The sequence below is a fragment of the Thermobia domestica genome, chromosome 1 (genome assembly GCF_964235325.1).
Source record: "Thermobia domestica chromosome 1, izTheDome1.hap1.1, whole genome shotgun sequence".
In the NCBI taxonomy this organism is placed as follows: domain Eukaryota; kingdom Metazoa; phylum Arthropoda; class Insecta; order Zygentoma; family Lepismatidae; genus Thermobia; species Thermobia domestica.
This window is the reverse complement of record NC_137454.1, coordinates 141,151,166-141,173,717: the sequence shown is the minus strand read 5'-3', so window position 1 is coordinate 141,173,717 and position 22,552 is coordinate 141,151,166. Positions and strand designations below refer to the sequence as shown.

At 36.3% G+C, this 22,552-nt stretch overlaps 1 protein-coding gene and 1 non-coding gene across 6 annotated transcripts in view; both read left to right on the top strand.

The window, feature by feature from the left end:
* The window catches only part of Kdm3 (Lysine demethylase 3), a 674,618-nt gene extending 652,474 nt beyond the window's left edge, over window positions 1-22,144 (top strand). For all 5 annotated transcript variants that reach the window (XM_081763856.1, XM_081763854.1, XM_081763863.1 and 2 more), the window contains 9 exons: window positions 1,041-3,755; window positions 5,118-5,268; window positions 7,248-7,378; window positions 8,786-9,040; window positions 10,458-10,649; window positions 13,072-13,548; window positions 15,332-15,866; window positions 17,650-17,966; window positions 19,771-22,144. In XM_081763856.1, coding sequence (XP_081619982.1) covers window positions 1,041-3,755; window positions 5,118-5,268; window positions 7,248-7,378; window positions 8,786-9,040; window positions 10,458-10,649; window positions 13,072-13,548; window positions 15,332-15,866; window positions 17,650-17,966; window positions 19,771-20,127 — 5,130 coding nt within the window. In that variant the 3' untranslated portion in view covers window positions 20,128-22,144. The remainder of the gene's footprint in view (window positions 1-1,040; window positions 3,756-5,117; window positions 5,269-7,247; window positions 7,379-8,785; window positions 9,041-10,457; window positions 10,650-13,071; window positions 13,549-15,331; window positions 15,867-17,649; window positions 17,967-19,770) is intronic.
* LOC145668854 (small nucleolar RNA SNORD36) lies at window positions 7,063-7,140 on the top strand. The gene has a single exon (XR_014128113.1). It is a non-coding gene; the product is annotated as a small nucleolar RNA SNORD36 (small nucleolar RNA).
* Window positions 22,145-22,552: the final 408 nt, after the last annotated feature.

The following is a 22,552-nucleotide window of genomic DNA, read 5'->3' as shown; positions in this document are numbered from 1 at the left end:
GTAATAGTCATAGGCACAGTGCTTTGAGTTAGCGTACGCGCCTTTGGCGTGAGAGACCCGGGTTCGATTCACTGTGGGAGCTCATGTGGTTCGGATTACACGTTAATCAGTAGGTCCCGTCTCATATAGCTGTGCTGCTGAAAGGGACGTTACACTCAAAATCAACTCGACAGTACTTTCAGCCACACCAGAATCTTCCGACACTCCGACATGGAATCCCGGATCACTCACGTAACGCAAGAAAACTCTCATCTTTTCGTCATTGCTTAGTGCGCCACCCCGAGTTTCGGTTGATTCTCCTAAAAGATAATGTGCTAACCGCTTTACATTTTCTTTCATGAACGTATATATAGTAATTACTATTTGTGACATTTCTATGCAGTTTATAAGTTTTTTCTATGCTGCAAACAATCATATACTCCGCCATGTTTCGCACGGAGTCACCTACTGAGCTTGTTCCACAAATTTGTAGAAGTTACTCGCACCACAGAGCAGTCTCAGAATTTTATTGATACCAAACGCGGAATAGTTACTCAGCTCGAGAATAGAGGTGTAGTTGCTCTAAAGGGGAGGGGCTTCTCCGAGGTCAGCCGAGACCAGTAGTGTTCAGTTCTCCTTTTATTGATACCAATGTGAGTAACTACTTCAAAATTGGGAGTAATGAGTAACTTTTCCATTTTATTGATATCACCCATTAATATACAGCTTCTTTCGATTATAAGTTAACTACTCTCAGTAAAACACTAAATAAGATCCATACAGTGACAAATTGAAAGCATAAACCATCTCGAACAAAGTAACGTAAAAATAGTGTTTCAGCATATTGGAGGGCTTCAAATTGCAAGGGAAATCCAAACTAGCCATACTTTTGTTCTGGGATTATTTCTCAAATAGTACTTAACATGCGTTAATACTAATTGTCAAATACCTCAGTAGTTTTAAGAAGTGTAATGAGATGACATTTCACTCACTTTAATTTCTTAGTTTATTAGGTATTTCGTTTCTTCGTAGGACCTGATTAAAATTTATTTTCTTTTTAGGCCCAACAGCGTCCTCCTAGTGGTCCAAATAAGGTGGAGTATCCTCCTCCACCCGCTGCTCACAGTAGAGGGAAGCCATCAGAGAAACCTGGCCACTCGTCGCTTCCAGCTGGTCACACAGCCTTACCAAAGGCAGAACCTAACTTCAACCTGTTCGGTTATCAAAGTTATCATCAACCTGGGAGTTTCTTGCCTCCAGAGAAAATAAAGACTGAAATGAAAGGTTCACCTCTCGTTGGAAAGACAGACTTGCCAAACCCACCACCGTTGATGAGTGATCTGAAGTCTGTGATTGTGAAACATGAAGGAAAGAATTCTCACGACAAAGTGCCAGCACATTCCGTCTCTCCAAAACTTCGCATAACTGATGGAGCTCCTCACTATTTGCCCCCAACTTCTTCGTCGCAGCCAAAGCCCTACGAATACAGAAGTCCTACGCAATCTCCTCAAACTGGGGCTCATCCTCATACGCCTAGTCCGCATCATAATGTTCATTTAGAGCCACAGAACTTAGCGAAAGGTTTGACGAGACCTAGTCAAATGAGCCCACACGGCAATCCTTCTCCTGCCCACAACTTGCCTCCATCATCACATCCTTCGCCACCTGAAAGAACTGTGTATACTTCGAGTTTGCCGTTTGTGACTGCTGCTTCATCGAAGGTAGCAGTAACATACCCTTACAGTCCTTTACAGCCTGGGCTAGTCAGTACATCTCATTTCACTCTGACAACTGGAGGCAGTGTGGTGGGAGTGAATCCAAGCATGACAACAAAGCCAAAAGTAAGCAGTCCAGCTCCACCTCATATGTACGGAAGACCGACTCTTCCTACACCAGGTATTACGACTGGCACCCCAGTTTGTCGTTCAGAAGTGAGTAACCCATGTCCTCTTCCGCTGACGTCAAAAGCTTCATACCCTGCCCCTGTGACAGTCTCACATACTAGTATGCCAGCGACGTTCCCAGGACCACCTCCAGCTCATAGTAGTAATCGAAGTCACCAGGAAAGTCGAAGTGTTGATCCACGATCGTACGATCATAGACTCTTCTCTTCTCCACATGGTGCATCTAGTTGCCCACCCACTCTTGTGAAACCTCCAACACCTCAAGGGCCACAAATTGCGTCCTCTCCCTCCCCAGGTGTTGCCCCAACTCCCCCTCATTCCCGATCGTCTCCTTTGAATGCACGACTGCCTCTCTCATCATCTCCGTCTCCGAGCTACCTTCCTCCAATGGGAGGTACATTCCAAACACAACCTTTAGATCTAGGCGTTTCAGATAGATCACGAGAGGATTCGTCGTCTCCGAAACGTAAGGGCTCATCAGTCGCAGAAATTAATCTTGGGAAGAAGCGAAGGACTGAATTAGGAATCGTACCTACTCAACCGAGTGCCATGCCCCTGCCCCAGCAACCTCTTTTTGCACGTGTGAGTGAAGCAAGTCCATTGATAGCAAGTGCAGCAACCACAATTACAACTGTGGTGAATACAGCAGCATATTGTACTCCGTCAGTGACTATTGTGCAACAGGACTTAATGACCAACGTTAGTTCGTCTCCAACACCCTTGAAGACATCAGCAGACAGTGTTCAAAGACCCAGTAGTACGGGGAGCACAGGATCGTTTCCTGTTATTCAGCGAAATCCAAGTCCATTTCAGAAGTCCAGTACTCCACCAGGAACGATTGCTTCAACAACCAGCACAAGTACTGTCACAACTACTAGTGTGTCATTAAGTACAACTCCTCCGGCACAAACTTCCGTAAAACCTTCCCCACCAAGTACAATAGACTCTGAAAAGTCAAATAGTCCTGGACCATCAAAGTCTGTGAGTTACCCAGTGCACAAGTTAAAGAAAGCGTGGTTAGAACGACATTCAGGTGAAGATGGCACAAAAAAGTCCAGTAGTGAAAATCATATCAAGACATCATCAGGAACTGTGCAAGTTACCCCTGTAACTGTGAACAGTAATAGTTGCGTTAAAGACAGTGGAGGAAATAGTGGTACACCTTCCCCAACCAATGGGAGTAGTGGGGCTACGGGAAAAGGCAAACCAGTTGCGGCAGGCAAAGTAAACCGGAAGGGTCCTAAGGAGAACGTTACGTTAAATGGACATGCAACGGATATTTCCAAGACTCCGGACGATTCTTCAAGTTCTGATCAGGAGAGGAAATCCCCAACCAAGACAAAGCGACCGAAAGTGAAGAAGAAGAAAAGTATGAAAAAGGCTGAAGAATTAGCTAAACGAAAGAAGGCGAACAGTGAAAGTCAAAGTGACAGTGATAAAGATACAGGAAGTGAGAAAGACTCGGATAGTGGTGCAAGTACCGGTGCAGGTGCAAGTCATTCAAGTAAAAAGGGAGGCTCAAAAGATGGCAAAGAACCACGAAAGCGCGGAAGACGTCCGAAGTCAAAAAACGAGCGTGAGGAACCTCGACAGAAAAAACCCAAAGAAGACCCACCCCAGAGGGATCCCTTTCGGAAGCCCCCTGTAAATCAGCTCAAGAAGACAGGTGAGAGTTTTCTTCAGGATGGGCCCTGCTTTGAGGTGGCACCAAAGCTCGCCAAGTGTAGAGAGTGTAGGTGGACACCCAACCAACGCAGCAAGAATATGCCCAACATTTTCTGCCGCTTCTATGCTTTCCGCCGTCTTCGATACACCAAGAACGGCCAACTCGCAATCGCAGGATTCTCTGATCCTCACAAGGATGCGGCAGAGGTAAGTTGCATTCTAAAACACAGTGGAAATGACACCGTTAAAATTTTGATATAAGCTCAGAAAATGCTGTTCTATCTTGAGGCAGTGTGTTGTTTTACTCGGAGAAGTAGCTTTTTTAAATCCATGTAATTTAAGAGTTGTACGTGTCTTTTGAAGAAAGATTATTTTAATGAGAGTGCAGAAGTGTATAGGAGATACATATATTATGAAACTAATTTTGCTAAATATTGATATGAAATTTAATTTAGTAACAATTTTTTCGCTGGATTTTTGTTTTCGAATAAGAATGCTAGAACTCCTGTATTAGTACTAATCCGTCTAGCCATAATCAGTTTTCCTTTCTAATAGACTCCTTTGATCCTGTGAGACCATATAATGAGAACTTATTGAATAATTAGTCTCTGTATTTTTGAATTTTTTTTTGTAACTCGCTTTATACGTCTCATATGACAAAATCTTATATCGATATTAAATATCGAAAAATGATCTTGCTTGCTTAAGCAGTCTATCACTTAGTTTTTCTCTACAAGAAATAGAATTGTTGCTATTAAAATGTTGTAGTTCGTAAATTTTGAAGGTAAGAATATCCTTGATTGTAGTTCAAATCGACACCTTTATTTCGGTTTAGGTACTACAATTATTAAATCATATATATATATATATATATATACTAGCAGCGTTCACCCCGCTTCGCTGGGGTCACCCCGGAACGCAATAAACTTTGTTACTTAGATAATTTTTACTTTTTCGCTTTCAAGTGATATGATAAAAACCATAGTAGATTCCAGTAAATGTTAACATTATATCGCCTGTCATTTATGTTAACCCGCCCCGCTTCGCTGCGGTCACCCCGGAACGCAATAAACTTTGCTACTTAGATAATTTTTACTTTTTCGCTTTCAAGTGATATGATAAAAACCATAGTAGATTCCAGTAAATCTTAACATTATATCGCCTGTCATTTATGTTAACCCGCCGAGTGACACGGTCATGCGGGTTGCATATAAATACGTTTATTTTTATACCTATGATGAACTAACAAAGGATTTGTACGTTATGGACACTTGAATGGTCAATTATCTCAAGACACTGGTAATTAAAAATTAAAGTGATATGATAAAAACCATCTAGGGTCCAAATCCTAATAACCCCCCAAAAATGAAATAAATTGGTTCAGCCGTATTAGCGTGATGAGCTAACAAAGGATTTGTGCGTTCTCTTTTATATAATATATATATATATATATATATATATATATATATATATATATATATATATAAAATCTCAAATTTTAGAAGACACATCCTTTGATGTATACATAGCTTCGTTACATATGTTACGTTCGTGTTTATTATTTTACAGGAGGATTTGAAGTTGTGGCTGCCAATGCCCGAGAAACCTCCCACTGATCTTGATGCTGATATGTCGAGGTTCCTTTTAGCGCAAGTGGGTGACCAATTTTGTGATCTTTTAGAACAAGAAAAGGAATCTATTTCAGTCCATATGTCGGAAGGTGAGTCTTTCTTTTGAGCGTAAAATTCTCTAAACATTAATTGCATCACATAACTGTCCGGAACTTCGTAGGAATGATCATATTTCCAGTATGTGGAACTAATACCTTTGAGGAATTTAAAATAAGGACTTCAGCTTCGGACGTAAATCGCATCCTCAGCTTGCTGTAACACTAACATGGATACCTTGGATGGATACATGGATTTTTTTTGACACAATATATAAATAGTAAAATATATCAATGTTCTCTGGAAAAATATAAATTTTCAATTGCTGGGGAGAAATATTTAATATCATGGATACGTGGATTTTTTTTGACACAAAATATAAATAGTAAAATATATCAGTGTTCTCTAGAAAAATATAAATTTTCAATTACTGGGAAGAAATACTTAATATCAACACTACGTATCTGTATTTAAGTAGGGAATTGATTTCACAGTCGTCAAGAATAATCTTCAAATGAAAACAGGAGAGATGGGTAAAACTAAAAGTAACTATATGTGGGATTTGTTGTATATAGCACTAGAATATTGCAAATGTGTAATTTGTCTGTTTTTATGTATTATCACATAAAAACATGTTCGGACATTAATTTCAAACAATCAAATAATATGTAGAAGTTACAGTAAAACCTGGTTTTCGCCAAGAGTATGAAATATTTCATTGTAAGTAATTCTTTATGAAAGCATGTTTAAATAGTTTTTTTTTTCTTTCTTTCTTGATATTCGGAATACAGATCAAAGAAATGCTTGATAGACGTTCATAGCTCTATTACAGTGAGCATTAAGCCTCTGTAACGTTTAACGCGAGTGAAGAATTAACGTTTTAACGCTTAAATTCATTCCGCGTGTCCTTCAAACAATGTGTCAGTTTAGTTTAACAGGACGGTCTAAGTAAAATTTTCATATCGAAGAGGCGGAGAAATGTTAACTTGTTTCGAACATTTCATCACAGCTTTATCATTTTGGATTCCAGATTGTAGACACCATTAATATTAAATACAATTGGAATATCTATTGTAACAAGCTCCTTAGAAGCCCTGGTTAGTACACCGTATCTTTTGTGAACCTTAAAACGTGCACTGTAACACAACAATACCCACCATTTTTCTATGTACTCTCATGTCCAAAATGATTGTTGCATATCTATAACTGTCTTTTTGTAAGAATGTAATTTGATAATTATTTTGCAGGGTACTTTTAATATGGATACTATGTGCATAATCGGAAAATGTATATTTGTGGTAAATTTCATAGAAAAAAATTATAAATACGAAAATTAGAATGAGTAAAACAAAATGTTGCTAGATGGACAAGAAAGTTAGTTTCGTTTTATTCTTATTTACTTTTCTTTTGACATGAAATTTGCCACATATGTTTTTCCCGATTATACACATACTAACATTGTAAGAAATACCGGGCGAATGCGTTATCAAATTATATTTCTATAACATATTTATAGACATGCGACAATAATTTTGGACATGAATGTACGTGAAATATCCTCAGTAACGTTCACTTCACATCGACCAAGTGAAAACATTTTCTAGTTAGCTGTTACGTTGTTTCGCAAGTTTACATACTAACTAGTAGAGTGATCAAGGTGAGGTTACAATTATGCATTATTTCTGATTTCTTTCTGACACTTAAAAAGGAATGAAGAAAAAAACATGCATTTGCGATTTTTATATTTCATTGATAACCCTCTCAATTCTAACTAATACATAACAGTAGAATTAATTGTTGATACTAAACAGCTTGATGTGTGTTACTTCAGTTTGTTTTTCATGAGCCTGCATGGGATGATCACAATATTGTCCTGATTTGACCTTGAAGGTTAACAACTGAGCTTTTTAACCGTCTGATGCAAGGCATGATTGAGAATTAGAATAGTTTGGAGTTTCATTCTTGTCAGTACTATCATATTATAATGTCTGGAATGGTCCAGAATTCATTGTAAATGTTTCATATTTTCCAGATAAAACAATCGCTTGGAAGAGAGTAGTTCAAGGTGTACGAGAAATGTGCGACGTGTGCGAGACAACGTTGTTTAATTTCCATTGGGCGTGTGGAAAGTGTGGTTTTGTAGTGTGCATTGATTGCTACAAGGTAAGAAAAAAAATTAAATATGTTTCACCTACAAACATATCGAATAATAATAAAATAAATGTTAAGATAAAAAGTTTTTGTTTTTTTTATTTTTTTTCCCATAATACATTTTGCATTCAAAATGTTTCGTTAGGAAGATATTCTATTTTGATCGGTCTATTAATAATTATGCTCTCACTATGCGTAGTTCCAGTTTAGGAATATATTTTGTATACACATTTAACTGTTTCAGTGGTCTCATTCGCCACCAGTTCGTTTTTCTTCTTCTTCTTCTTCTTTCTTTCTTATAAAGTATGCAAACAACTCCAAAATACTGTCAAAAGGCTCGTCTGTGACGATGGTGGTTGGGGAGAGTCATGTTATTTCCACTTTTGGACAAGTTCGATCGCTACCAAGTCAGTTCTTTGAAAAAAGAAAAAGAAAGAAATCCAGAAAATGAAACGGGAGAAGTTCGTAGGTTTCAAAGGAACAACAGTGTTATCATTGGAACCTGTCTGGCACCAAACTACTCCTCCATAGCTCGTAATACAAAATATGGACTGATTGAGAACGAAAGTAATTTCTCGCAGTAATTCTGAAATTATCCATAATTATCTGAAGAAACTTCAACTACATTCTTAAATTCATTCATTTGAATGCTTGCTTCTAAATCACTCTTGAATAGTTTTTAAATGCTCTCTGCGTCTACATTTAAATTAATTGAATCATCTTATTGTTATATCTGATAGAGCTCTGTATACAGTTTTATAGATATTGGATCACTGGTTTTCCGACGTGTAATTTCGGTGTTTACTCTTAGAAGTCTCGGGAAATGTTCATTTACGCACCCTTATTATTAACTTACACGTTTCAACGACACCTTGTAATCCTCAGTATGTGTCCATTAAGGGTTTATTATGGGTTCTAGGTAGTATCATTATCATCCCTGTCCATACTTATAATTCATTAACACGAAACACCACCTTGAATTTACTTTGAAGGAATCAAACCACTTGATGCACTGAAGAGAGACTCACAGTGTGTGGCCTCTTGTTGCTTCTTTGATTACAAACTTCGGGATTAAATGTTCAATTTAGTTTAAATCTGTGCCCATAAATTAAATTTACTCGGGCTAGAATTTTTTAAAAATATAGAATAATACAAATTACTTTCTTGAATTAATTTCTTACGTAAGTCTCAGGGAAGTTACTATAACTCAGTTACAGGATAACAAGTTTTTATGCGATTAAGTCAGTCTTAACTTGATCTTTCGAATGCATCACACTATTTTGTCGAGAAGACTTAGTTATGAGAAATAACATATTGTAGTTCTAGGATTGGGAAGAAAGGTTAATTGAAGGTTATGGTGAAGATTTTTTTTTTTTTCAATAAATCATTGATACATATATATGTGTGTGTGTTTTCCAGGGAAGGAAGAATGGAACAATCAAAGTATGGGGAGAAGCAGGAAAAGACCGCGATGAATTCTCATGGCTTTTCTGTACCAACCGACAACCTCATGAACAGGAGAAGCTGATGTTGACACAGATCATAGCGGGAGATTCGCTACTTCAGTTAGGTCGTAAAGTGCACGAAGTACGACAGATGTGGAACATTCCTCAGTATTGTGGGTGTCCATTCAGTAAAGAGTTGGGCCAAAAAGGAACAAATGGAATATGCAAGGTAAAGGTCTAGGAGCAAATAAAAATAAACTAGTTTTTGTTGCCTTTGAAGAGAGGGAGAGAGTGTGTGTGAGTTTAAATCATTTGCTTGTAGTGTAATTTTATTATTTCGAGTCATTGTATATAAATAAAAGGAAATGCATTTCAGTTGTGGTTTACAGTATGTTGTAGTAAAGTATTAACTAATGGTTTGTGTTTTTTATCTGTAAATATTTCTCACCTACATAAAATATTTAACTTCAAGCAAAAGTATCTAAGACAGATTTATTTATTGAAAAATGTACTTTTGAATGAATAAATAGTAATATTTTACATACAAATTGAATGAATAAATAGTAATATTACATACAAAATGGCTAAAATATGTATATATAATATACTTTTTAATAGTGAATAACGCAAATGGATTGATGAAGAAGTCTTATTTATTTATTATTATTATTATTATTATTATTGGTAACTTTATTGTTCTGTTATTACGTTGCAATGCGTAATGAACTGATCTTAGTGTGTTCAGTTTAGCCGTTAGCATTAGTACGCTGGCAATGCTGCCAAATTGCTGCATGAACTAGCGACTGCAACATGCGAAGTTCGATATCAGCACAGGAACGTTCGATTACTACTCGTAGATCATGTAGTGTACGAAGCTTTTATCCATGAACCGCATTCGTGGCAATCCCCCATAATCAAAATCTAGAAGAACGAGATACAGGGATTGGAGCATACTTTAATTGACAAACCGCATTCGATCTATTCATCATTCGGGTAAATTTTCTTTTAGAAATTCTTTGACAAGATGGTATGTTGGGCACCATCTTATTGAATATGGAATTTCCCGTCCTCGTTTGAACCTTTGAGACTCTCACCGGTTTCATGGGCACAGTCTTACAGACTTTGTGGTGAGCAAGTGAATTGTACTTCGCAAAACTTGTTGCCGTTATAGGTGGTACAGAACTATTTTCGTATACATCTGTAATATAGCTGACTGCTTCAAATTTATCACGAATTCGGGCAGTTGTTACACATGTGGTCGTTCCAGATTCATTTCACCATTACCGTTGCACCTCATTGATGGATCACCTCAAGACCACCTCGCTTTCCTCAAATGTTAGCCTTGCAGCCATGTTGCTTCACTCACGCCACCTGTATAACAAGAAAATGAAACCATTGTTGGGATGCAATAAAATAACGGAACATTAAACTTTGACATTGCCAAAAATCTGACTTTTCCGTCAGTCCATTTGAGAGAGTTACTTACAATGTATATTTTTTCTTGAACCAATCGATATACAGTAAAAGTCAGATTAATAACTTGAAATGAAAATAAGCCGAAATGTATCGCCTTTTTCTTTTCCTTTATTTATTCGGGATGCATATATGCCGTAGACAATGACTTACTGATTCTAAAATAATTTCAGGACTTACTGAAGAGCATAATAAAATCAGAACCACCCAACGGAATGATCAAGCAGGAGAAGAAGGATAAAGGCAAAAGTAACGACGACAAGAATGGTGCTACAAATGGGTCAGTCAAGAGTGAGGACAAAAATTCTCCTCTCAGTTGGTTAGCAGATGTTGCGTTATCAAACGAAGATAAGAAACCAAGTGAGGTAAGTAGGATTCATTGCTTCAAATTTGTGTATCAGAAGCCTGGAAATTAATATAAAGTACATATACATAATAGGGCATTTCAGTGAATAAAATTTCATAAATTAAGTTTTGTGTATGTGGTATATGACTACTTACTAATTAGAAAACATCACTGTAAACAGTTTTCAGGCAGTACGTATTGAAGTAACATTCAGTATTTTATTGGCATTGAAAAATCTGTTCCAGATATCAATTCCAAGAAATATTCGTTCGAACTATCGAAAGAAATACCGTAAGGAAGGTTAAGAGAACATCTGAATGTGTGGGAGAAGTTGTAACTAAAATACATCAGAACTATTGTAAAATTGTTGAAGCAAATTCGGAGATTTTTCATTTTCAGCAGTGAGTTACATAGTCACAATTATTGTCATGTGCATTAAAGAGAATAACTCGATTGTTCGACACTGGAAACATTCAATAAATTAACATTCAGTATGGATATTTTGTTTGTTCTAGTAAGAAATAATGTTATCCTATATATATATAATATCGTTAGTACAACATGCCCGGAAGTTCGGTGCTTACAAGCATTTGCAGGAACCTGTATCATCTTCCGGTTTATATATCAAACTTTTCTTTCCTCTCTATCAGGAATGCACGTTTTGATTTGAGATTTCTAACTTCAACTTCACAATCAATTCAGGATAATGCTTGTCATGACTGGGACAGATAGCCTTCATGCTGCCATTCCTATTACAACCCTATAATCAATCAATATTTCGGTATTGCATGAATGTATTTTTCAAGATAGTGTCCGAAAAGCAGTTATCGGGTTTTGAATGTGTGTACGTTGACGTAGTCACTGAAAAAGCATCAAACAAATCGACAGCATTGTTCGTATTTGTAAAAATTTGTAAGGTTTCAAAGTAACTGCAAGGAAAACTTTGTATCCACTATGGTTGATGTATCTGCCGTATTAAAATAATTTTAAGACTAACTCATTTATGGTTATGCAGTTATGAATTACTGTTAGGGGCAGAATTAAGATTTGTAGCGATTATATCCAGTTATCTGTAACTCGAGGTATTGTCTGTTTTTGTTGATTAAGAAAAAAAATTCTCAAACTAGAGACTTTTAGAGAAATGCCGAAGACATTTTGGTATAGGGAGCAAATAAATGTCGGTGTTTGTGTGTGTGAGCGGGCGCGCGTTTGTTTACTCCTTCCTCAGTAACGTTTTGCGATGGAAAAATTAGTCCGAAGTGCATTTCCTTTTACTTTTTATCACAGAAGCGATAGGATGATGTGTTAAGTTTTACAGTCTGCAAATGATTATTTTCAGATCCAACTCAGACTTTGCAATGAAGTGTCCGAATTTTGAATGATGCAGACATCTTAAAATAACATGCTTGGATAGCTTAATGGGTATTTCGTTTTTGCAGTATATCACGAAGGAAATGTTTGTTGATACAGTAGCAGTTTTGAACCTTGTTCTCTCTACATAGGAAAGACTAAGAATGTATACTTTGTATGTATGTTAGAGGCCTGCCTTTTTTCTTTGCTCAAATCAAAATTAATTAATTGTTTGATTTGAATCAATTTATTGCCAAATTATCCCAAATATACTAGGAAGTTAATTACAGCAAACTTCATCAGAGAGTAACTTTCAATGTTCATTATACTACAAACCCAATCTTTGAGAGCAAAATTTAAGTTTTATATATATAAACAAGATTTTCTATTCTAATTCTGTGTGTCTGGCACTAGTATGGTAACTTTTTTATACTAAACAATACGTTGTACATTTTATATTTGATTTTTTAAGAAAAAAGCTCTTGTCCGACACTTAAGCAATATTTTATGATCAACTGCACATGGAAGAATATAATGAAAACCCGTGGTATTTCAAATCAACTTAAAAAAGGAAAACGATATAGGTAGAAAAAGCTACAACACGGAGACTACAGGTTTTTCCCCTTTTTTTCCTTCCTGTAATTAATCCATGGGCTGACTTTGTAAAGCACGTGTTACACTGGCTGTTTTTTAAGTTCTTACAGGTGTAATAAAAATGTATAGGATTGTTACATTGTTACTATTCAGGTTCGGTAAGGTGCTTGATTTTAACAATCAAAATACTAATGTCTCATTTTTGTAAAGACGTCGTTTACGTATAAACAGAACTATGGGCGTAATTGTCTTGAATGCAAAGGTATTTAACGGGAACTGGAGTATCAAATATGTTCCCCTGTTAGCTTCGCTCCATATTGACTTTGTGAATAATCTTAATTTGAGTATCTTATCATTTAAGATAAGTATAGCGCGAGCCTATGCAGACCTCTAATGTACTTACAATAGAATGAATGTTACATTTTCTATTGATGTTTGAATTGGTTGCAGATGTGAATGTGTAGTTTGATTCTAAATGTGTAAATTGTGATTTGTAGGAGTCTGGAAGTAGTAGCGATTCAGATGACGAAAAGGATGGCAACTACTCTACGCTGCGAGAACTCTTGATTCGTCCATCTCATAAAACTGGTGGAGGTAGTGGAACGCCTTCTCCAAATTCTGTCCAGTCTACAAATAATCAGCAGTCTCAACAACAGTCTTCATGTACAAATAATTCAAGCAAGAATACTGGAAATAAGAAGTCTAGAATGGACACTTTGGATAAAGTTATTTCTAGTGTAATAGAGGACAGTGTTCAGCAAGATGACCAAAAAGTGCAAGCTCCTCTTGAGTTGAAACACTTTATAAGACGATATGAATATCGACATAGAGGAAGAGAGCCACTGCCAATAAGGATAATGACTTTGACGGAAAGTAAAGTGCTATACCCAGACGTACCACATTCATGGCTTTGTGACGGCAAATTACTTCGTTTACATGATTCAGTTCACAGTGGAAATTATAGAATATTCCAGGTAAATAATTTTATTATTTGTGTAAATCGATGGAAATTCCAAGTTTTTAGCTTTAAAATGTAATGGGTAATCGAGTAATGCAATATTACTATTATTACTAAAATACAGTGTTGTTAAGCCTATGATAGGCAATGGACAACTTCAAAGGATTATACATGCATGCTTTAAAATATTACACTAGCAACTTATTTCATATTCAGAGGTATCACTAGCGAACAAGTAATTTTTGCGCTTCAAAAAATTCATTAGTATTATAAAAAGGCATGCCACTAGTCCTTCTATACCTTTAGCTTTAAATTTATCAATAGGCATATAATGCATATACGGTAAGTTGGTGACACGACAGTCTTTGACTGCTGATAATTTACTATGTTTTGTGTAGGTCAATACTAAATAAATGTAAAGATTTATTACAGGCATTATCTTTAGTTGAACAAATAGTGGCTTACAATCTTCATTGAAAGATAAACCACTAATTATTCTAACAGCCTTCTTTTGCAATAGTAACATATCGTTCATATAAGTGCTGTTATCCCAAAATATTAAACTATACGTAATTATACTTTGCAAAATATGCAGTTCGTAGATAATTATTTGGCATTGTTGTTCTTAAGGATCGCAACAAACATATCGTTCTTGATAATTTACGACAGGTGTTGTATATGTGGTTCCCAGGTCAACTTACTATCTAACATACCAGAAATTTTAAGTTGTCATACTAATGTTAGGGTAATCTCTTATCTGTTTAGTCTTATTTTTGTTTAATAGACATACATGTACACGAGGAAAGCAGACATGAAACTACACATATACGTATGTCGTTACCTGTTTTTCAACATAAGGTTAGGAGGCACTTGAGTCATACCTTACAGTGAACTGTATCGTAGTTTTTATTCTTGATTCATGAGCACATACTCTTCTGTTGCTGATGGTTTGGACCTCAGCCTAACCGAATTGTTGATTGCTTATGAATCTGTTCAGATGATAAAAAGGGAGTAAGTATGTGATGCTTTTTGAAACCACCTAGGAAGATTTTTTTTCCAACTAATGTCTCAATAAACATCTGGACGTGCTTTGTTTTCAAGCATGTTTGTCAGGGCGTTTTACACAAAAGGCCTTTGGTGGTGGTGGGGGGAGGGGGACAGTTCTTTTTTTATTATTATTAATTTTTAATGTACCCATTCCTCCTGGACTGCTGTGTTCTAGGAATGTAAAGACGACGCATAGGAATCCTATCGATTCTTGCACACTTGTAGAGAGTTGTTCTGTATGTATTCACTAAAAAGTTCAGTTGTTTTTGACCCTCCTGTGTGCAGACTTTGTGAAATGTTGAACGTATATGTTCACATGTGGATCTGATGATCATTGCATTCCATTCAGTTTCCTTCGTCAATGCTTCTGTCAAATATTCTGTGTTGAACCAGTCACAGGGCGACAGAGCAGTAGGAACCGAGTAAGGTTTACCGGCCCTCTTCAGACAACTTGCTCAATGAAATGATTATGCTTCAGTCTATATATTCAGCACTATTTATTATAAATTCAGTTATTTTCTTTACCGCACAAAAGTCAGATTGCTACACCTCGTTATTCTTTTAATAGATATTTTTATATAAAATTCCTTTTTCTTTTTTAAAAATGTCTGTTTATAAATAGTAAAATTTGTTCATCTTGTATTTGTTAGCAAGAGTTTTGAATAAAAATTGTCTTAAGATAAAATTTGTTTCTGTGATAAGTTTTCAGGAATTAGTGAATTTCTCAATTGTCTTTATTTTATTTATTTTAGGACCAATGGAAACGTGGCCAACCTGTTCTTGTTAGCGAAGTAACGAAACGTTTGGATATGACTCTTTGGCATCCAGATTCATTTGCCCGTGACTTCGGTGAAGATAAGAACGATTTGGTGAACTGTATGACAGGCAATTTGGTGCCTAAGCAGCCCATGAAGAAGTTTTGGGAAGGATTTGAGCATCTGGCTCGGCGATTGAAGGATGAGAAGGGCAATCCCATGTTGCTCAAGTTAAAAGATTGGCCACCAGGTGAAGATTTTGCAGAAATGCTTCCCTCACGTTTTAATGATTTGATGAAGGTACTTCCTCTTGCTGAATATACCAATCGAAGTGGTCGCCTGAACTTAGCTAGTCGATTGCCAGACTGTTTTGTCAGACCTGATCTCGGACCGAAGATGTACAACGCATATGGTTCAGCCTTATATCCTAACAAAGGAACGACCAACCTTCATCTAGACATTTCAGATGCTGTGAATGTGATGGTCTATGTGGGCATTCCGAAGGATGCAGATAGCGAAGAACATAAGAAAGGTAAGTTTCGTTTGTTCTTTACCCCCGTATTCTCTTGTTGTTATGTACCTGATTAATAAATAAGTTCATATCAGTAAGGAATAACTTCTTCCGTTTTGTAAAGAACATAAGGTATGTAAGTTTGGCACAGGTATGTAACCGTTGATTGTAACCTGCCACTAATAATAAACAATGTAGATTTGTGTGGGGCACCAAGAAATAGGTTTCTATATTTGTACTGGTCTTAGATTAATCGAAGTTTTTGTCGTCTCAACAGATCTCATTAAGTCAGCCATTTGTAAATTCAACTCTTTAGCGTTACAGCCCACTATTGGCTATCGCTGGCCAGACAATTTTAAAACGAAAAGAAATCAAGTCTTTAACGTCCATTGTTTATATCCTTTAGGTTAAAGGTGACTGATGAGTAATGAAAGTAGATGACTGAAGTAGTTGGTAGAATAAGAATGTGGGAGAAAACTGAACTCAGAAAACTCCGAACGGAATATTGTCGACGACATTCACCTGGTCTGGTAACGAACTGAACCTCTCGCACTAGAAAGGAGCGTTTTCTTGCTAAGCTATTGTGGACAAATTATGTAACTGATGTCTCATGAGCACATGGTTCCCATCATAGTTGGTATTGACAGGTATCCCACTCTCTCTGCAACTTCCCCATTCTTGGGGTTACTAGGCTACCTTTACTACTCCATACGAGAGTATAATAGTTCCTTGTTACATAACAATAATAAATAATAATAATAATAAAAAAATGCTGACACCCGAATTTGAACCTAAGACTTGCTGCATCTGCGTTATAAGTATTCTTCAAATTGTCTTCAGAGTATCTTCGATACTAAAGTCGGATTTCCTCCGTTCAAATTCAGAATTGTGTTGAGCGAGTTTACAAAAATGTATTTTTAATATTTCATTTATTTATTTATTTATTTTGTTTGTTTGTTCCGGATTACCAATTTACCTTTCTCGTAGCACCTGAATCACACAATTTTCAAATACGTTCTTTAATTTGATACTTCTTTTCGTAGAGTGATGAGGGTCACTTACTATCTAAACATTTAATTTTGCTATGCTGTGTTAACGCAAGTCTTGAGTGTACCGAACATTTTGATGTCAAAATTTAGTTTTATTTTATTTTGAGGTCCCTCGTGGCTAAGCGATTAGCGTACGCCCTATGGCGTTCGGGATCCAGGTTCCATTCCCGGCGGAAGCTCATGTGGTTAAGGTTCCACGTCAAAGCTTTTTAAGTCCACACTGTTGAAAGGAACGCTAAACTCCAAATCAAATCAATTTATATTATTTTGGAATAGAAAGATCGGGACCCAAATTGAAGTTGTGTTTAAATTACCATAAGGTGGAAGCTACTAAAAATTGATTGATTTCCCTATAATATTGGGCAAATAGTTTCAACCTTCTCTAAAACGTGTAAACAAATGTGTGAAAAAAAGGAAATCTGTTCCATAGTTTTTCGGTGTCGACTTCTTCATCTGAAATTATGGATTAGACAGCCATTATATTTCTTCGAAAAAATTTGATCGTTAGACACTCGTTTTTTTGGTTATAAATGAAAAATTCTTAAGAGCTTCTCAGCTTAGTATTGTATGCTTCATGCCTAGGTCATGAAACTGTTATGAGTATCCCACCTAACGAATGCATTTTATTTTCACTATTGAGGAGTGGTATTTGAGTACTGAAGTTGTCAGCTGGTTTAGTAGGAGGAGGTAATGACAATTTGAATAGTTTCAAGTAGATTGTTAGTACAATGTAATTTTGCTCTTTTTTGTTACAGAAGCTTTAAGAGCAATTGATGAGGCAGGATGTGATATCCTTACACGACGGCGAGTCAGAGAAACAGGAGAACTACCAGGTGCTTTGTGGCATATATATGGTGCACGTGATGCGGATAAGATCCGAGATCTGCTCAATAAAGTTGCTCTTGAAAGTGGAAACAGGCTGGAACCACACCACGACCCGATCCATGATCAAAGTTGGTATTTGGATGAAGTTCTACGAGAGAGGCTGTACAAAGAATATGGAGTGGAAGGATACGCTATTGTCCAGTGTCTTGGAGATGCAGTTTTTATTCCAGCTGGCGCTCCACATCAGGTAGACATTTCTGTTTTTTTTTTTAAGCAGCTAATTATCGTTTCTTCTCGTAATTTGGGTATATTTTCGATTTCACTGCTAGACATATAGATTGAAATTTCCTATAGTCTTATACTATCACAAAAATGGTATCCTTTTTGTACCCCGTAAAGTAAGTAGTTCGACAGTTCATACAACAAATAAGTAATAGTAAGCTTCGTTAAGTAAACTTCATTGTACTACTAAAGTAGCTAACAGATAGTATCGTTAAGTGTATAGGGTAGTATACCATACTGGCGGTAAAAATGAGCATTCTTAATCCTTATCTAAATTGTGTATATGTCAGCCTAATTTGGTATTATGTTATAGTGTGTTGGAATGTCAATTTGTGTAAAATATCCATTGTGTTGATATGTATAATTAATTTTCATGTAAAGGGAAATAGGGAACAGTACAGATTTTTTAAGAGGCCTCATCCCGGCGAAATTAAAATACCGCTAATTTTACAATAATTATGTAATATCTTCAAATAGATAAAAGATAATCAAAATGTGGAACAAGAGCGCCCTAGACAATATTATTTTACATGAGATACCGTTATTACGACTTCCATATCTGCTTTCGATTTCGAGCCATTTTGATAATTGGCATTTATTTTCGCGTTTCTAAACGGCTGAAAACGGAAAGCCACTAGGTGACTTGTAATAACGGACCTCACGCGATATAATATTGTCTAGGGCGCTTTTGTTCCACATTTCAATTATCTTTTATCTATTTGAAGATATCACATAATTACTGTAAAATTAGCTGTATTTTAATTTCGCCGGGATGAAGCCTCTTAATGTAACTTGGCCTGAGGTCAGCAACCGTATTTATTAAAGAATGAAAACTAATGGTTGCATTGCGTTGTGTACAGTACAGTTCAGAATGTATTATCGATTGAAGTTACCAGACTGAATTTCAAAGAAAGCTATATAACATGTTTACTATCATAGGGATGTAAACTTGCACGTATTGGATATAAAAGTAACGAAATCATTTCAGTAATAATGAGTGTGCACGAAGGCGGTTTGTAGAAGTATAAATATAGAACAATTTTAGTTCTGTGCGGAAGTATTTCTTTACTCAATTCATTCCTCATTTCGAACGTTTAAACGTTCAATGTGTGTCGAAAGTTTAAATGCTTGCTTGTTAAGTATGTCATTCAACAAAGTTTGTGTAAAATCAGTATTTAAATTGAGACCAATGCTATTCATAATTATGGAAAGTATTATAGACCGATACTGGCCATCGGTCCATACTGTTGACAGGTATCAGAACAAGAAGAATAAGATGAGAATTTTTAAGAATAGTTATTTGCAAGTTATCCCCTACACGTTGGGTTTCAGTATTTCATCCTTGTAGTTAGTTTCCGTAAAGCTAAATCCACGTGTTTCTTATTTGAGCTGTCATAACGTGAAAAGATAAGTTACAACTGCTCGATGTGGGAACCTTTGGTGATATGTAACCCAGTTTCGTCCCCAGGGTATAAACAACTGGTGTCATCCGAAGTATTTTGCTTTTAAGTTGCAAACACGCGCAGCGCCATTTGCTATGGTTGCATATGCATACACAGATAAAAAAAAAAAATTTCTTATATTTTTTATCCTTCCTCTTTCTTGCTATGAACCGTCTTTCCTGCACCCTAATCTTGACGTGCGATCTAATAATTCAGAGGCTGGGCATAGTAAGTTTAGATGATTTCCGCAATCGGATGTATCAGTGTGAGGAAGTATTTTCAGAGCATTAGGCACGTCTATTAATAACTAACTGTTCTTCTTTTCAGGTTCGAAATCTCCTGAACTGCATTAAAGTGGCAGAAGATTTTGTTTCCCCGGAAAATGTAAGCCATTGTTTCCATTTGACGCAGGAGTTCCGAGAACTTTCTGATACGCATTCGAATCATGAGGATAAGCTTCAGATCAAGAACATTATTTACCATGCGGTTAAAGACTCGTTGTCTGTGCTTATGGCTCTGGAGAATGACGAAGGCAACAGCAGTTCCAGTAGTACCAGCACCACCAGCAGCAGCAGCAGCAGTAGCAGTAGTTCTAGCAGTAGTGGAAGTGCAGGGAATAGCAGCGGCAATGCAGCTAGCCCGGGTACTTCATCGGCAACTGAAATCAAAAAGGAAATGACATGAAGCGTTCGTAGATACCAATGGGTACCAGTTGAGTAATTATTGTTCGTTGTAATTACTTCCCATGTTCTTTATGAAGGAAGATTTCAGGGAGAATCATAGATATGGCCAAACGAATGATTATTAAGTTTTCATTGTTTGTGTTATCGTGTTAGGAAGCTTCGGAAAGTCATTTGCACAGGAATGTGCATTACTTGTGATAATACTTGTTACGATAATGGCAACATGTCGTAGGTTTGTTGTGCACTTGCCTGCCGATACTGCCTCCTTCAGTAAAGCGTAGGATGAGTATATAGGCTGCTGTTTCAGAGGGGCTCCATTCGAATGATTTCGTTACACGAACATTTTCATTCACCACTATGGTAAACAACAGATGAAGTACAACCAAAAACTTTCAAAGTGCAAGAAATTCCTGGGGGTTTTTATAGCTGACCCATGGGGGCAGATTATTTCCAAGTGTTTTTTTTTTTTTTTTTCTGTATGCATGTGGGTGTATTTGCGCATGCATGTGTGATAGTTCACTCTCAAGTGAATTTCGCGGACATGCCATGTTGTAAACGGGGCAGCAACGTGGCAGATAAAAAGACAAGTTTCGTGGACGCAGAAATTTTGAAATGCTTAGTTCATTTTTCTCTTCCTGCACAGAGCGTTAGGGAGTGTGTGGATGTGTGAGAAATGAGGTTCATGATCTCAAAAATAATATATATATATAAATAAATATATATATTATATATAAAATATACTAACACCTGTCAGCTGCTTAAAGAGCAGGGGTATATGCATAGTTGGGTTTTGATTCCCATGTGTTGTATGGGCAGCTTATGCCTAATACTATATAACAACTGCATCTTAAAGAAAAAAAGTTAAATTCTATGGATATATTGAGGCTAATTAAAGAAAATGCTGGAGAAAGTAGATACCGTAAATTTTGTGGTTAAAAAAGCTTAAATGCGCACTCTAAAAATAAAAATCCTGTTCTTACACATAAGTGGCATATTCTTTGTAAATCTTGTCTGTTTTCACTTTCCAATTAAAGAGAAGAAATATAGACAGTTAATTTGATGTGCCAATTTAAGGTATGGAGAAGTCTATTAATGTTTTGAGTTTATCAGTATGTTGAGTGATTAATTTTAATTTTTTTGTTTTGAGAAGTGAAGATGTTTCTTACAGAACCAAAGGCACATGGAACTGGTTTAAAACAGAAAATAAAGAAGTTCCTATGTAAATCTGTTAGTATTAACTAAAACGTAATCTTGTTTTCAAAGTTGGGTGGAGGCATTTTTTCTCAGTTCTTTTTAAAAAGTTTTGTCTACATACAACGATGAAGTTGCGTACACCTCATCTAAAAGTTGTACCAGGGAAACAAGCATCAACCAGCATGTTCAAGAAAATCATGTGGTGTCATCAGTATTTTTCTTTTTCCCATTGTTTCTTGGAAGTGATAATAAGGTTTTGATTGAATGATTAAAAAAAAATCTTCCTGTTTCCCCCCGTTTAATGACAGGTGGTTTACTTGTCTTGGTTAAATAATAGTTATTTGCTTGTGCTGTTGAAGACAGACCCATGTACAGTTGTGTTCAAATAATTTGTACATCCAGCATCGTTCTAGATTGATTGTTTTTCGTAGATTGGTTTGCTTGAAAGTTCGGAGAGAAAAAAGAAAAATATATCAAGCAAACTAATCTACGTTTACGAGTTATGGTGAGACATAAATTTTTACTTTGAACCGACTGTACTTACAAAAAAAGGAACATTATTTATTTGTGCTTTTTCGAAAAGGGGGGAGGGGTTTAAACGACACCAGTTCATGTTGTACAGTTCGTAGTGTTAACGTTGACCTGTAAAGTGTGGAGGTAGTTTACATTGGTCATTTACGACCACCAACATAATATGAAAAAATTCTTTGTACAGTTGTCTTAATGTAACTGCAACCTCATGCGGTCAGTGAAAACCTTTTTTTGTACTGTGTATATGTAAGGAAAATAACGAGTTTGAATAAGAAAATGTTTATATTATGGAATCGTGAAGTTTCTTTTTAGAAGGATTTTTAACCCACAAAATATCAACTGTCTGGATAGTTTGTAGTTTTACTTGCATATTGGAGAGAATTTCAAGGTGAACATGTTAAACTTAGAAAACGACACGTGTAACATCATCAAATTGCATGAAAATTCCAATCTTACAAAATCTGTCTTGTCAAGGTGATTTTTCCCCTTCAAGCAGGACTTCTGACCCTGCCGTGACAAGTATAACCTTGCATGCATGTCAAAATCACGGCCTGATCAAGTCATTTTAAACATGCAGCCGCTCACATCAACGTTAGTGTAAAACTTGTATTAAGACAACTGATTCAGTTGTGATTTTAGGACTCATCTCTTGTACTTAACATCGACCGTTCTGAATTGAGACATGGTCCAGATGAAAAAGG